General features: G+C 32.0%; 2 protein-coding genes across 2 annotated transcripts; both read left to right on the top strand.

Annotated features, from left to right (window-relative positions):
* Nucleotides 1-4,909: 4,909 nt before the first annotated feature.
* Nucleotides 4,910-6,257, top strand: LOC141700752 (uncharacterized). Its single transcript, XM_074504446.1, has one exon. It carries the CDS (start codon nucleotides 5,053-5,055, stop codon nucleotides 5,905-5,907), a length of 855 nt encoding a protein of 284 aa, XP_074360547.1. The 5' UTR covers nucleotides 4,910-5,052; the 3' UTR covers nucleotides 5,908-6,257.
* Nucleotides 6,258-9,309: 3,052 nt separating this feature from the next.
* On the top strand, nucleotides 9,310-9,849 carry LOC141700749 (uncharacterized). Its single transcript, XM_074504442.1, has 2 exons — nucleotides 9,310-9,357; nucleotides 9,454-9,849. The coding sequence occupies exons 1-2, from the start codon at nucleotides 9,310-9,312 to the stop codon at nucleotides 9,847-9,849; spliced, it is 444 nt and encodes a 147-aa protein (XP_074360543.1).
* Nucleotides 9,850-16,324: the final 6,475 nt, after the last annotated feature.

The raw sequence follows: 16,324 nt of genomic DNA, 5'->3' as shown, positions 1-16,324 counted from the left end.
ATGCTTGACAAATATACTCACTTGTTTAACTAGTTAAGATTCTGGACAGAAAATCTTTTTAAGAGGGAAGGATATAACGACTCGTATATTTTGCAATATTTAAATGTGTAATTATTGTGTAATTAATTAAATAAGGAATTGTATAGTGATTTTGATATTTGTGCTTTATTTATTATTATTTATCTGTGATTGTTGGGTTGCTTGGACTATTCATGTGATTGTTGTTAAACCCTATTAATTTTGTTTCGATTTTAAAAGTGGTTTTATGGTAAATTCATTTTCAAAAATATTTGGACTGTCTCTAAGATTGTTTTTATGATTTCATATTTTCAATAATTATTTTTGGGATTTTATAAAATATAGAATTCAATATTTCATCAATTATTTAGCTTGTAAGATTTTCTGATTGCATTTATTTGAAAAATCTGTATTTAATCCTAAAATTATTCAAAAATTATAAAACTCATATTTATTGAAGTTCGGAATATTCCAAGAATTTTAAAATTATTTTGGGAATTTTTGGGATTAATTTTACCCGCGCGTTGATTCGTTTAATTGTTAAAAGCGGATATAAATTGCATTTCAAAAATTATTTTAAAATTTCAAAATTTTTATTTTTATAAACCTCGGGATATTTACAACATTTTAATACTATTTCCGTGATTTTCTGAATTTATTTTAAGTGTCGCTCGGATAGTGAATCGTTAAATGCGGGTATGTTGAGCTATTCGAAAATACTTTAAAAATTATGAAAATTTTATTTTACTAGTTTTTAATTATTCTGGGAATTTTGAAATTATTTCGGTAATTTATCGGATTATTTTCACATGCGTATTATATCGTTCAAAACCAAAAGTCGGGGCAAACCAGGCTGCAAAAATTTATAATTACCCCTACTATTATGTGTCTATTTCTCAGGCTGGGTATTATCACATGTTCAAACAATTCAAAATTAGCATACACGTGTCCAAAAATTTTTACTTTCAGATTATTATTAAAAAAATTATTATTTTCCCCTTCCCCGTCGCTGCTTTCCCTTCCCCGCCGCATCCCGCCTTCGCTCCACCCCTCTTCTTTCTTTCATTTTTTTTTGTTCTATTCTTCCCTAATTTTTACCCGCACCCAGGTATCTACACTTATATACAGAGTTGTTTCGTCGAACCAGAGGCTCGACCTCGATCTTACCCGCGAACTGGGGTTGATCGGAGGTCAGCCGGCCGCCGGCGATGAACCCAACGAGCCGGTGGCCGAGTATGGCAAGGCGGGTGGTGTTTTTGGGTAGGAATGAACCAAATGGTTGCTTTCCAGTTGTTCGAGTGTTGGGCTGTTGTAGAATAAACTGGGAAGTTGAATATTTATGTTAGTAGTTTCGGTGTTGGTTTAGTTTTAGGCCAATAAATAATATGCGTAGCTAAAATTGAAGATTAATACTTTTGAAGTTGTGTTTATTACTGTATAAACAGTGGGGATTAAAATAAGTGGTATTTGGATGATTGAGATTGATGCTTGTATTATGTTAATGTCGATATAATATCGACCGGATTGCTTATTATTAAATAAGGTGCTGCCCGATTTTTCGGTAAATTATTTGGAAATTCGGGAGGTATTTTATTTTGGTAAAATCTAATTATACTTTAAAATCAGTATATTATCTATAGAAATATATTTATGAGTTACAATTCTAAATTCGGATGTTATAAAACCATGTATCCTTTTTCAATCGTACTATTAAACCTAAAACCCTACGAGTACTACATTAATTCATATAAGTGTGAGTCGGGGAATTTTATCGTTCAGATAAAGTGTTTAGCGAGGATATGTCAAGCATAACTGGTCGTCTAACCTAGGTTGTTTCGAATCTGTAGGTTCAAGTCGAAGGACCCAGTAGTTAAAGTCGATTAAAGTCAAGCCAGTATTAGTGTAAAGCTTCGCAAGGCAAGTACCCCTGAACATATCTTTTACAGTTCAGTGTATATGAATAATTGTTGATTTAATTTACGTACTGGAACAGAACGTTTTAAGTTATGTATCCCCCGTATTTAAATATGTTTTATTAACTTACGTTTTGGGGAAAAAGTAACTTCTGAAAATGCGTATCTCCAGATTGTGATTAAAACTGGAAAGATTTTGGAAAATGTGTTGTGGTATAACTGTTTAAAAGTGGTAAGTATAATTAATTTTGGAAACTGAATAAAAATGAATCAGATATTGGATGGTTGCGTAAAAGGCCGTAACGGCCCAGCGGGTTTGCGTAAGTAGCTAAGTCGGTTGCGTGCCCTATTTAAACCGCTTAGTCCAGCGTGACAGAGACTTAGCTAGTCTCTGAGTTCCGGAACAGGTTTGTGGTGGGATGGACTGATCAGCTGTCCCTAGGATTCGTCCAATTACATATCTGATTCTGGTTTAGTAGTTCCCATAACGGAACAAATGATTTTGTGGTCCCCGTAACGGGACAGATGATTTAGGGGTCCTGTAATAGGACAATGGTTTTGGAAAAGAAAATAGAATGCTAAAATTGGACTCTGGTATTTATGCACAGCACACAACTGATGATATTGTTTTTACAGAGCATGCTAGTTTTGGATATCCAGTTTATACCTGTTTTAATTGTTCTCATAAACGAGTTATGATATATGTTCCTATACTGTTTTATATACACTGTTTTACTTGTTATTTATATAGTGGTGTTGTTGAGCAATTGATTGTTCACCCTTGCAGCTTGTTTTGTATTTATTTATTGCAGATGTCTAGAAGATCAGGACAGAATAGAGTATCAGCCCCCTCCGATCCCGACTCATCTGAGGTAGTTTGTATCAGACCCTGAGGTTTGATGAGTTCTTGTAATAAGTTGGAGTGTCGGGTTGTGGAATAAGTTAGTTGTTGTGTTGTAACCTAAATAATACTTGAACCTGTATCGGATCTTGGTTTGGGGTTGTGTTTATATAATAATGTTTAATTAGTAGTTATATTTGTGGTTTGTTATATCTTAGTGACGTCAGCCCCAGACCCCAGGGTTGAGGCTGTCACATCTTATGTATGCAACTTTGATTAATGTTTTGTTGATTATGGGATTGTTCTTTAAAGAGTATATATTTCAATGTTTTTTAAATTAACTGTTATATTTGCTAATTTTAGTGTAATATATGTTTACATATAGTATTACATTACATATGCTAGTGTATTAAAAAAATTTGGTGTTACAATAGATAAAATAGACTGTTACAATAGGTTGTGTGGGCCTCACAGATGGGCCCCACATGCGGGGACCTCAGGTGGGGCCCACTCTGCAATCTTGATCGAACCTAATGTATCACTCATTTTGTGTTACTGACACTAGCAAATATAGCAATAACTTATACGGGTGCGTATGTGTATGTGTATGTGTATGTTTATGTGTGTGTATGTGTATTATTATCAAAACATATAATTAAAAATTTTAAATGACATATTTTATATCTTAAAATTTCAAATTCAGAATAAAATTTAAAAAGATTTATCTAATATTAAAAATGATCCATGAATCAAGCATGTTCAAATAAACTAGAAAATCCAACTATATAGTTAGATATGGATTTACACATACATTTTTAAGTAAAATACAAGTTGTGTGAGTTGAGTTGATGTAGATCATATATGTCTTGATCGGACTGTCCTGTTCCTTTTAAATGTGAGACGTGACAAGATTTACCGAACTAACACTAGAACTAATACATTAATATCTATCGAGCTAATTAACTAATAAAAAATCACATCAATTTTAAATAAATTTAAATGTACTTTGGTCGCTTAAATTATAATCGTTAAATTTTATTCAATCAAATTTATGATTATATATAATAGTAATAGTTATTCTATAAATTAGTCCCAGTTTCGAATCTTATCAACAACTTAAGTAAATTTAACTTAAAATATTTTAAACACACGTTTTATTTAATTGGGTCGGGTATATATTTTCCGGTACCCATTTACAACTCCAGTTTATAAGCTAATTTATTTTAAAACCTAATTATTATAAATATTTATTATAATATAAGGAAGATATATTCGAGTATACTTATTTAGACATATTTACTATTTTAACAAATATAACTAATAAAATATTAAAGTAAAAATAATGGAACAACATTTATTTAAAATAACCGTGTATCACACGGGTTTTAGGCTAGTAAAGAATTAAAGTAAATAATTCATCAAATTTTTTTTTGCATTTAACTTGAATTCATTTATAATACTGAAAGGAAATTCGTATAAAAAATTAAGTATCGACAAAACTAATGTATTTTAAACAAAAACGCCATCCTAAAATCTTTCAAAATTTTAACTTTCTCCAAACTACATGAGATATTAACAATTTATACTATAATATAATAAACGAAATGGGGTATATTTTGATTCAACGATTATCCCCCTATTTTAGTTATTAAAAATTTATACTATAATATAATATATATTTCACTTCAACAGTTATCCCCCTATTTTAGTTATTAAAAAATAAAAAATTATATTTTAATGCACATGTTAAACTACTAACTTACTAGAGATAGTTTTCTTATCCCACTAAACTATTATCAAAACCTATCCTACTAAACTACTACGATCACAACTCCTTCCTAATTATTTTATTATTTTTGTTATAAATTTATAATTATTTTATATTTATATAAATATATTGAAATTAATATTTTATTGTAAAATAAAATTTTAAATTTTTTTAGTAAGGCCTACGAGCTCTCTCTTTTATGGCTCCACACCAAGGAACCGAATCACAATAAATCGAATATTAACAGATCGGTGCGGATTTAAGCTAATAAATATTAAAAAACAATAACATTAAAACCAAACAATAACATTAAATTGTCAACGGCCTTCTTCCTTCTCTGCTTTTAGTACAATATTCCCCCTCTTTTCATTCAAATTTGACCGTTGCATCCTAAAATATTTTACAAAACCCCTCTCTCATTTTGAATCTTCAAAACTCTCTCTCTCCCTCTCTCTCCCCCTTCTCCCCAACACACACTTTCGAAGCGTGTTGCAAATTTTAAGCTCATAAAAATGGTTTCGAGAAGCATTAAAAGAACCCCAACAAAAACCATCAAAGACTGCCGAAATCGCCATCGCACGCGCTGCCGTAACCAGTATTCCCCTCTAAAAAACACGGCATCAAATGTCGTTGCTTCGATAAATAAATCAATCTCCACCTGCCACCGTCGCCTTATTAAGATATTTTCTAAGCTTGTTCGTATTGGAACCCCGAAAAGATCTCCCCGGAAGAAGGGGTACCGTGCTTTGAAACAAGTCGCCGCCAGCGACATTTGCCGGTCACTTTTCGCCGGAAAACCACTACCGCCGGTGATCCCGCCTGAGAGGAAGACGGTGTTTCTTGATCTTGATGAGACCCTCATACATTCTTCGCCGGAAATTCCTCCGGGTAAGTTTGATTTTGTAGTCCGGCCGGCGATTGATGGCCGGAGAACTGAATTCTTCGTGGCGAAGCGCCCCTTTGTCGATGAATTTTTGGAGAATCTGAGCAAGAAATATGAGATTGTTGTGTTTACTGCTGGAATTGAAGAGTACGCGTCGTTAGTGATCGATAAAATTGATCGGAACAAGGTGATATCTCACCGGTTGTATCGAGATTCTTGTAAAGAAAATGATGGGAAATTTGTGAAAGATTTGTCGGAATTAGGGAGAGATATGAAAAGGGTGGTTTTAGTTGATGATAACCCGAATTCGTACGAGTTTCAACCCGATAATGCCATTCGAATCAAGCCATTTATCGATGATTTTGAAGATGGTGAGTTGAAGAAAGTGATGGAGTTTCTTCAAGGGTGTGATAGTTTTGATGATATGAGAGATGCTGTTGAGCAATTTAATCTTGCTAATGATGATGATCATTTGGGAAATTAAAAAAAACTAGAATTTAGTTATTTAATTTTGTTGTGGATTGTGTTAGAAAATTGAACAAGTTGGTTCAATTTGAATTGTGAAAGGATGGTTTGAAATGAAGTCTTTGTTACTGCAGTCAAGTTTATTTAGCTGTAACTTGTCATAGTTTTTACCTTTTACTGTTTCGGTTTTACCTTTTTACGGATATTTGAAAGTGGTTGTTTTGGGGGGAGGAGTGTGGCAGTTGAATTTTGGTTGCTTTGTTTTACAGTAGTTGAGTACTAGTAATTTTGAAATGGAGTAGATGATAGTTAGAGTGACTGAGTTGATTGAAAGAAGTTTCATGTAGAGCTTCTATTTTGTTTATAAACTGCATTTGAGTTCTCTATCATTAAGTTGCACTCGTAAATGCAATTACAACTTTAATTACAAACTATAGCAATTTTGCTGTCAATAGTCATGAACTCATGCAGAGTTGCTCTTGCAGACCATGACTTAAAATAAACCTATGGCTTGCCACTAGTCCAGCAGTACTCCTCTGAGTAGTATACCAGTATCCACAATAAATGTTTTGGAAAGGATGCAAGATTTAGTCACAGTGGGGGATGTTGGAATACGGAGAAGAATTTTTGAGGTATCGGGGCGAAGGTTTACCTTTGATCATGATGTTCTTCCACCCTTGGTTTGATGGAAGTAGTATGGAAATGTGGATATGTAAATCAAATCAATAACAATTCAATATGTAGTTGCTGCATATTGTAATAAGAAGCAGTCACAACAAAATGATTTGCAAATCAAATACTAGCCTTTACTGGTCATAAAAATAAACAAGCAAACCGGAGAGAAGAAAGTTCAATAAAAAACTAATTAACCAAACAACTATCAAAAGAAACCTAGTTAAGTTTCACACTTGAAGCTAGGATACTGGATAATGCAGCGTCTGGCATAGTAGATCAACAAACACTACAAGAAAAATGTTAATAGACATCACACATTAGACATCGGTTATGTTTGCCACTGATGTTAAAAGGATTTATAACATCATCCCGTATTTTTCTGATGTCATTGTAATTCGAAGACAACAATTATTTTAAAATCAATGTCTAAAGTTACCTAAAAAAATTCAATTCGCGTCCATCTTTATATTTCCCCCCTTAGTCAAAATTTTCACCCATTATCCCAAAATTTCACCCCGCTCATTAGTCAATATTTTGGTTCCCCCATTATTTTCCCTATTCGGACATAACAAATCCTCACCATCTCTCTTAGCACTCCTCTCTCTCTTTCGACTAAACAATTCCCCGGTTCACTTTCAGGTCGACAGCTCACTTCACCATCTCTTCTCACCATCTCATCTCACCTCACCTCTTCTCACCATCTCACCTCCGCTCACCATCTCTCTGTGTTCATCATCCCAATTCAGCTAAAACTCGGTTGTTAAGCTTTGTAAGCTTATCTCATCTTTATTCTCAAATCGAACTAGTCTTCTCTAGGTGAAGACAAAATTTGTAAATTGGGATTTTTTTAATCAAACCCCTAATTTGTTAAATTGGTTTTTTTTTCAAATCGGAACCCTAATTTGATTTTATATCCCGTGTATGGTGCTTTCATTTAATTCAATATATTTTGGAGTTATTAATTCTTTTGAATTTGTTGTATATATACCTGACCTTTTTTGCATATGGTAGTGGATACTTGATATTTATGTTGATGAATATACTTGTTTAGTTAGTTCATTGTTTAAATACTCTTAATGAATAAATACTAATGTCAAAAAAATGATTGTACATCACTTTTAATGAATAAATAATGATGTTAAAAAAATAATTGTACATCACCTTTAATATATAAATACTGATGTCTCAAAGGTAATTGTACATCACTTTTAGTGAAGAAAAACTCATGTCAAAGAAGTTGATGTACATCGCTTTTTCCTAAAAAACTGATGTCAAAGACTCACATGTTCAAGTCTAAAAGAAACATAGACATCACTTTATTTGGGATAAAACTGATGTCTAAGTGCCAACATATACATCACCTTTTACTTAATAAATCGATGTTTAATATCTGATTTTACATCACCTATATGAAAATATTCGATGTCTATGTGGCAAAAAACATAGCTCATTATTTTTTTAATCTGTTGTAATAGGTGTAATTTATTTATTAAATTATTTATTTCTAACATTTTTTGTAAAAAAACAACGCATGGACATCAGGAAATTCGCCAGAAACGATGTCTAAGCGAGTAAAGACATCGAGTTATGGCCGATGTCTAGAATAGACATCACCGACATCAACATCGGTTGCCAAACAACATAGACATCGGCTAAAAATCGATGTCTATGGACATTTTTCTTGTAGTGAAACCAAAGAAATGGTAAGGCCATAAAGGTCAAGTTTAGAACCAAAAGCCTTGGAATGGTAAGGCCGTAAAGGTCAAGTTTAGAACCAAAAGCCTTGAAACTAATTGTGTTGCAAAACTTTAAAGCTGTCTTGGAATCAATAAGGCCTTCAGTGAGTCTGCAACAACAACAACTGACAAGGGGTTTTCATAGTGGATTAGCTAATGCAAGAACATAAGCACATACAACACTCAATTTCAGAGCCTGTTTCCGGAAAACTGACGATTCAGATGGTGTTATTACTAATTTGTGTGATGAATAACAAGACGAGGTTCAAAAATAGGAATACCCAGTGCTAGAATGTTAGTATTTGTAAAATTTGTAACCTGTAAGTGTGTGTATTCTCGTAGAGAAGCAACAAATGTGTTAGGAATATCAAAATGTAACCTGTAACTTGTAAGAAATATTGTACGACCATTGTATCTCAACAGATAAGCGTCAAATATAATGAGAACTCTGATTTGAAGAGTTTTAAATTTGGTATTGTTGAAATTTGCTTTAGCTGCTGCTGGAAGAATGTGATGCTGGATTTTCAGATATTTATTTTATCTATTAGTTATATAAATGTGTTTATAAATAAGTAGTTACAGAATCTAATAGCAGTTATTATTGTTCAAGAAGTTTAGGTAGTTGTAGACAGTTTCAGGAAGTTTAGAAAGCTGCAGCCTTAGTTTTAGCATAGCAGTTAGAATTTCTGGTATATTAATACTTATTATATCAGTTCAATAAAATTAAGTCCTTCCAAAGAAATTATGTTATTCTCTTATGCATTTATCAGTTCCCAAGTTTTTTGTATATAACTCCAACAAATTGGTATCAGGAACCCTCTTCTGTAATTGAAACTTTTATCGTTTTCATGAATCTAGAAACTTCATTTACTGCACTAGCACCACCAATTTTCAATGGTGAAGGTTATCATGTTTGGGCAGTAAGAATGGAGGCCCATCTAGAGACAAATGATTTATGAGAAGTAGTGGAAGAGGAATACGAATTTCCTCAATTACCTGACAATCCAACCATGGTGCAGATCAGGTGGCGTAAGGATAAGAAATCCAGAAAATCAAAGGTAAGAGCAACTTTATTCTCTACAATGTCCGCTGAAATCTTTGTTAGGATCATGACAATTAGGTCAGCGTTTGAAATTTAGAAATTTCTAATAAAGGAGTACGAGGGAGATGAGAAGATGAAGGGAATGCAAGTCCTGAATTTAATCAGAGAGTTTGAACTCCAGAAGATGAAGGATTCAGAGACCGTGAAAGAATATAGTGACAAACTGCTTAGCATAGCAAATAAAGTAAGATTACTTGGTTCTGAATTTCCAGATTCGAGAATAATCCAAAAAATTCTTGTTACTATTCCGGAAAGATTTGAAGCAACCATTTCTTCATTGGAAAACGCAAAAGACTTGTCAAAAATTAGTTTGGCGGAAATGATGAATGCTTTGCAGGCCCGAGAACAACGTAGGCTAATCAAGTCTGAAGGATATGTCGAAAGTGCATTAGTTGCTAAAGTTCAATCAATCCAAGGAGGAAAATGGATGAAAAATGATCAAAGTTAGAGTGGAGCGGAATTTTTCGATGTATCCAGTAAGGGACCAAAATCTGATTTTCCTCCTTGCAAATATCGTGAAAGAAAAGGTCATCCACCTCTCAAATGTTGGAGTAATCCGGATCAACATTGTGAAAAATATAAGAAAATGGGACACCATCAAAGAATTTACAGGACTAACACAGCGCTAAATGTGGATGCAGAGCAAAAAATTGTTACTCAAGTTGCTGATGTGGCAGATGAAGAAGAAAATGAGCAACTTTTTGTAGCATCTTACTTTGCAACTAGTCATTCAAGTGCGAAGTGGTTGATTGACAGCGGTTGTCCTAATCATATGACGTATGACGTTTGATCATGAGTTTTTTAAGGATTTGAACACTTCAGTGGCTTCCAAAGTGAGGATTGGAAATGGAGAATATATTGCAGTCAAGGAAAAAGGCACAGTGGCAATTGAAAGTATTTCAGGTATGAAATATATTAAAGATGTGTTATTTGTGTTTAACATAAGTCAGAATTTGTTAAGCATTGTTCAATTGAGTCAAAAAGGTTTCAAAGTTATTTTTGAACCAAATCAATGTGTAATCGAAGATGCAAATGGCAATGATGTCTTCAAAGTGAAAATGAAAGAGAAAAGTTTTGTACTTGATCCTTTGGAGGAAGAGGAGATTAATGGGGAGAAACCCGAGGATTATGTTTTGAAAGGAATAGAAGATCATGCATATTTATTTAGCAAAGCCTTATTTAGCCTCAAACAGGCCTCTGGAACATGGAATGGCAGAATTGTGGAGTATTTGATGCAGCCTGTATCTAAAAGAAGCCTAAATGAAATATTGTGGTTAAGAAACGTGTTACTAGATTCGAATATTAAACAAGAATGATGCACAAAAGAATCAGCTGACAATCAAGAAGAAATTGGTATCTCTCACAGTCATATTCTTCATGCTGATATATTTAATAAGGCTCTAATATAATGCAAGTTTAAATTTCTTAGCGAGAAACTTGGAGTTTGCAGCAACTAAAATAAGGAGAAGTGTTGAAATTTTCTTTAGCCGTGGCAAGAATGTGATGCTGGATTTTCAGATATTTATTTTATCTCCTAGTTATATAAATGTGTTAATAAATAAGTAGTTATAGAATCTAGTAGCAGTTACTATTGTTCAGGAAGTTTAGGTAGTTGTAAACAATTTCAGGAACTTTAGGAAGTTGCAGCCCTAATTTTAGCATAACAGTTAGAATTTTTGGTGTATTAATACTTATTCTTTTAGTTCAACAACATTAACTCCTTCCAAAGAAATTATGTTATTCTCTTCTGCATTTATCAATTCCTGAGTTTTTTGTATATGACTCCAACAGGTATAACTAAAAATTGGGAAATTCAGCAAAGCACAATTGTGGAGATTTATTTTATCATTGGCTCAAAGGTAGCTAGTTCTGAAGAGTATAATGCGAATTTACCTCAATTTATACATAACAAGAGTGATGATATCCAGTATACGAGAAATTATATTAGCCAAGCCATCCCCGAAGTGAATGGTAGTGAAGAGTGTCTTAATATCACACTTGGACATGTGATCAAATATAAATATAGGGGTGCGTATAATAGGTTTGGTACTCAGATATTGTCCCAAAATGAAATGTGTGATGTGAATATACCACAAATTTTAGACAATAAGTGTCAGAGACGGAGACAGGGGGCCCTGGATTTCCAATTATCAGCTTTGTAGTATTAGTTTTGTAGCATATGCACCTGCAGATCTGTTGGTTCAAGAGCATGTATAACTTTTTTAGTTTTCACCTCTAATGGTTTAAAAATTAGAGAAAAATGCCCTTAAGTATCACTAGAGTACTTACATAGTATATTTTTAATGTCAAAGATGTAATTTTTTAAATAAAATATATTAATTATAATAATACTTTTCCTATATTTACATTCAAAAAGACTTTATACTAATCTAAGTTACCTGAGTACTACTTAGGGCATCAATCTCTAAAAATTATATGCATTTTTAATAATTATATTTTTAATCATTGTTCTAGTAAGTTTTATGGTTCATAATAAAGTGATGTAAGTTATTATTTTTTATTATTTATAATTAAACTTTATTTTTTTACTTTTTAAAACTATAAGTTAAAACAGGCCCCCTCGAAATTTCCCCGTCTGGCTCAGTCACTGACAAGTGTAATAAGGATGTCGAATGTGAAAAAAAAACGAGGCAAGTATTTCTACTATGACCCACTACCTGCTGAAGAAACCGGGGTTCGTATACCTGTTTGGTTGTTTTCGTCCCTACAGTGTCAAAAACTGGCCATGAGGAATGGAGTTGAGGTTTTGGATTAAATGAAAGAACCCTCAGTGAGAAGACATGGGGGCGGGGTGATTTGCTGAAGACAAAGAGCTGACAATGTGGGATGTGGTGCTAGAAATGCTACTTGCAGCAAGAGGGAAAGTAATTGATTTTGCTTCCGGTGATATTCCTAGCATTTCATTCATGTATGGCCACATTGTTGAGAAAGCTTGGAAGGAGATGGCACAAACTCTTGCAGAGGTCAATCAAGGTAAAGCCCAGACCTGATGGTTCAGCTTCTGGTCTGTACGCTATGTATACCAAAAGAAGAATTTTGGTTGGACAGATGTATACCAAAAGAAGAATGTTGCTGCCAGAAAAGTTCCGTGTTGGGGGTCAGCAATGAGTTTTTGATGTTTGCTATGTGCGCCTTGAGCCTGTAAAGCCATACTTCATGGATCGAATAAGTCATGCCGCACAGTGGCCAACGCGTGATCTGACAGGCCTAAGCACTCAACGTTCTTGGCTGAATTTTCTGTAGGCGCAATCTATAGACAATGAGATTTTTAAAGCTAGAAAGATGATCTGTAGCCTATCCAAACTCCCGTTTCTGGCTTCGTCCCAGGTAAACTAATCAAGTAAGACACAGTTTAACTCTGTAATGAGTCATGTGTTCCCTCCTCCTAATAAGCCAATTTAATTCATAAAACCAGGCAGAGCCAGAGACAAATCTAATGGTTCAGCGTAAACATTTGTTACACAGAGAAGTGAATATTAATACTGCAATAGCTTTAAAAAAAATTAGGACTCGGGGATGCTGTCCCTTAAAATTCAAGAATGCAAAAAAAAAAAAAAAATTAGAATTCGGCATGTAAAGAAGTATGAAAAATAATTTAATTTACGTTATAAGTTTAAAATGAATTCATTGACTTATTTATATTTAGTGAATAAAAATTCTAAGTGACATTTTATAAACTGTTTTGCAAACTAACTTGTATTCCTTATATTTTTCTTCATTTTTTACCAGCTTTTATATTTTTACCTCCTTTCACTAATGGAAGATAAAGAACTAGCATTTGTAAATAACATTGAGTACAATTTATTAAGTCCTCTTCGCCTAGGCGTGACAGTGGCCGTTTCGTGCATTAAGAGGAATGGTTGGCTAGTGGCCAATGTTTAATAGCATTATCTATAGCAATAAAATAAAAATTAAATAAGAATCGACTTTAAGCTGGTTCTTAAATTAACCCCTGCTCCCGAATTTTAATTAGAAAGAAAAGTAAGTGGTGGGTGAGTAAAGTAGTTTCACTTGCATTCATATTTATGCTCCTGAATTTTTAAAAGGAGCAAAAATAAGTGATAATAAATGTAAATTTAACAAACTTTCATTCCAAAACTTTTACTAGAAAAATGAGATGAAAGTATATTAACTCCTTATAGCTTACTTCATTCTCTTTAAAAAACTCGGGAGCTGAGGCCTAAGATTTTGTGTGATCTGTGATGTGTCATCGATTACGTTGTCATCAAGAGTCGAGACTTCAATTTTTCTCCAGTCTTTCGTGGTAAGATATGCTAATTTATAAACTTGACCCGTTCTCCACAGTTCTAAACATATTTATTTATTTCAAATTAACTGTTATTTAATTTTCCGCACATATTTTTCATTGCGTAGAAAACCTTAAAATTGTATATTATTATTTTAAAAAGTATATAAAACACTTAGTTTGAAATGTTTGAAGTATTCAAACATGAAGACGATGATATATTTTTTTTATAATCTCTTAACTAGTGTTAAATGTTAAAAGTATATATTCAGAAAAATGGCCAGTATTTCAGGGGTTAAAATGTTAAATGGGTGAAGTGAGCAATGATGTCAGAGCATTATCTGAGACGTAGTATTAAAACAAACACTAAGAATATGTGTTTGTATGAAAACATGTGTTACTGGTTTTCTTCATCCCCACGACTGCAATATTTTACATGCAACTGTGTGTGTAGATATGATTTACTTGACTTTTAAACATCCTTTACATCTGGTACTAACGTGGAAGGAAGGTGATGGCCTGTAAGTCTCTATTAGTTTTATGTTACACTTTCTAGTGAGCATCTTCTAGTAAAAAATATAAGAAGAGAGAGGTGTTTGCGTCCTCATCTCAGTTGACACACACAAACAGTTTGTTCCAGTAAGAAGGGCAGATGATTTAGTTACTCAGCAAACTATTTCTATATTGTCAGCTGAGCTCTCTCTAAAGGAATGGATTTCAATTGTTAAACAGTTATTCCATTATTCACATTAATTTTACAATTTATTATGATTTTTAATGCAATGCAATTCAATAGATATTGGGGCTTTACTTACGAAAATTATGTACTCAATTTGTTGTTTAAGTTGTCTTATTAAGTAACAAATTGCCCAAAACCTACTCATATCAATAAAAAATATTTAAAAAAAATAGATAGGGTAACAGTATTTCATAAATTGAATTCTAATATCATGTTAAGTAAATAATATTAAATAATCAATTCATCTAAAACAAAAAGGTCAAACAGAATTTTATACTTTTTAATATATTTAAATAAAACTAATCAGTAATCTGAAGTAATTTTAAATGAGTAATTGCACATTATGTGCATATGGTATCAGCTATTTGCACTTTATGTACCTGAACGTAAATTTATCAAATCAATACAAATTTTGTACTTTCGTTTTAGTATTTTGAATGATTTAAAAGGTTAATTTGGTATATTTAAATAATTCATATATTTAATTAAATTTTAATTGTAATAATTTATTTTAAATTTTTCACAAAAAAAAATAATTTACTATTGAAAATTATGATTAAGTTTTAGTTTGTTAATGTAACAACTAATTTAAAAAAAATTAATTATATATCAAAGAAAAAATATAGTAGGCATAAGTTATTATAAGAAAATCATCATTTGACCTTGTGAAGGTGTATTTTATCCTTGCGAGAATTATTCCTAAAAAGAATTTAAGCATAAAAATATATTAAATATTTTGATATTTGTTTTATTTTATACTTCAATTATTTTTGTTTATAAATTATTTTTATCAAAGAAATAAAAATTAAAAAAAACCCAACTTCTTGAATTTTTTTAAGTTACATGAATGAAATTATTTTAATAGCAAACTATAATTTATATAAGAATTAAGTATGATTTATTATATATAGAAAAATATGTCCTATATTAATTTGAAATAAAAATATATGTCTTACATGTTAAATGACCAAATTAACCTTTCTAAGGCAAAATACTAACGGTGTTAACTTTTTTTTTTACGGAAGTACACTAATTGCATTAATTTGATAATCTCGGATACAGAAAGTGCTAGATATCAAATTTGAGATACACAAAGTGCATTATTCAAATATTACAAGTACATAATATACATTTTACTTATCATAAATTTGAAATTACAAATCATGTGATTATATTCTACACCCATTTTAATTTTTTCAGATTAAGTAAAAAAATGTTACTATTATTTTTAAATGTATACATAATTTATTGACAAAATTTATTGTTCCTTCTTGGGAGTCGACTCCCATAAGGATTCCAACAGCCATTTCTCCGGTTTCGGTCTTTCATTCCCCTCCCTCTTTATTGTCTTATGCCCTCTTTCATTTATCGATCTTATAATAAAATTGAGATCTAATCTTTTTGGATGGGATTTTATTGATAATCTTGTTATCAAGTTATCAGTCTTACCCATATTTTTGGTAAATTAGTGTGTTATATTTAATATTTTTGTATGTGCTATCATGGGTTTAAGTAGTTTTTTTAGAATGATTTATATGGTATTTTGGAAGATCTATACCACTTGAATAGAATCTGAGATGGTGATGGTTAATGTAAGAACTCACATTTTACAACAAAAAATTGTTCATATTTTAGGTATTTGTTATTTCAATATCAATTGATGTAACTAAAAATCTGAACATTGGGCTATTATTGGCTCCGTTTGATTTCTGGGTCAGTTGAACCCGAGTTTTGTTAAACTAGCCCACATGAACATAATCTTGCAAAAATAACTATGCCACTTGAAGTGGCGTAGTCTTTATTTATTTATTTTTTTCCTTTTTTTCTTTCCCTATTGGCCAATTAATAACATTCAACAAGGTTTTTGGGAGTATTAGAAAGCATAATACAGCCTTATAATTTTAATTTTTTTTGTTT

Source organism: Apium graveolens, unplaced genomic scaffold (assembly GCF_009905375.1).
Source record: "Apium graveolens cultivar Ventura unplaced genomic scaffold, ASM990537v1 ctg2880, whole genome shotgun sequence".
In the NCBI taxonomy this organism is placed as follows: Eukaryota; Viridiplantae; Streptophyta; class Magnoliopsida; order Apiales; family Apiaceae; genus Apium; species Apium graveolens.
This window is presented reverse-complemented; position numbering and strand designations above follow the sequence as displayed.

Excerpts from the sequence above, each read along its gene's own strand:
- LOC141700749 (XM_074504442.1), top strand. The coding sequence starts at position 9,310 with ATGGTGCAGATCAGGTGGCGTAAGGATAAGAAATCCAGAAAATCAAAG. Across the intron at positions 9,358-9,453 it reads AGAAATCCAGAAAATCAAAG|GAGTACGAGGGAGATGAGAA; the intron begins GTAAGAGCAACT and ends TTTCTAATAAAG.
- LOC141700752 (XM_074504446.1), top strand. The coding sequence starts at position 5,053 with ATGGTTTCGAGAAGCATTAAAAGAACCCCAACAAAAACCATCAAAGAC.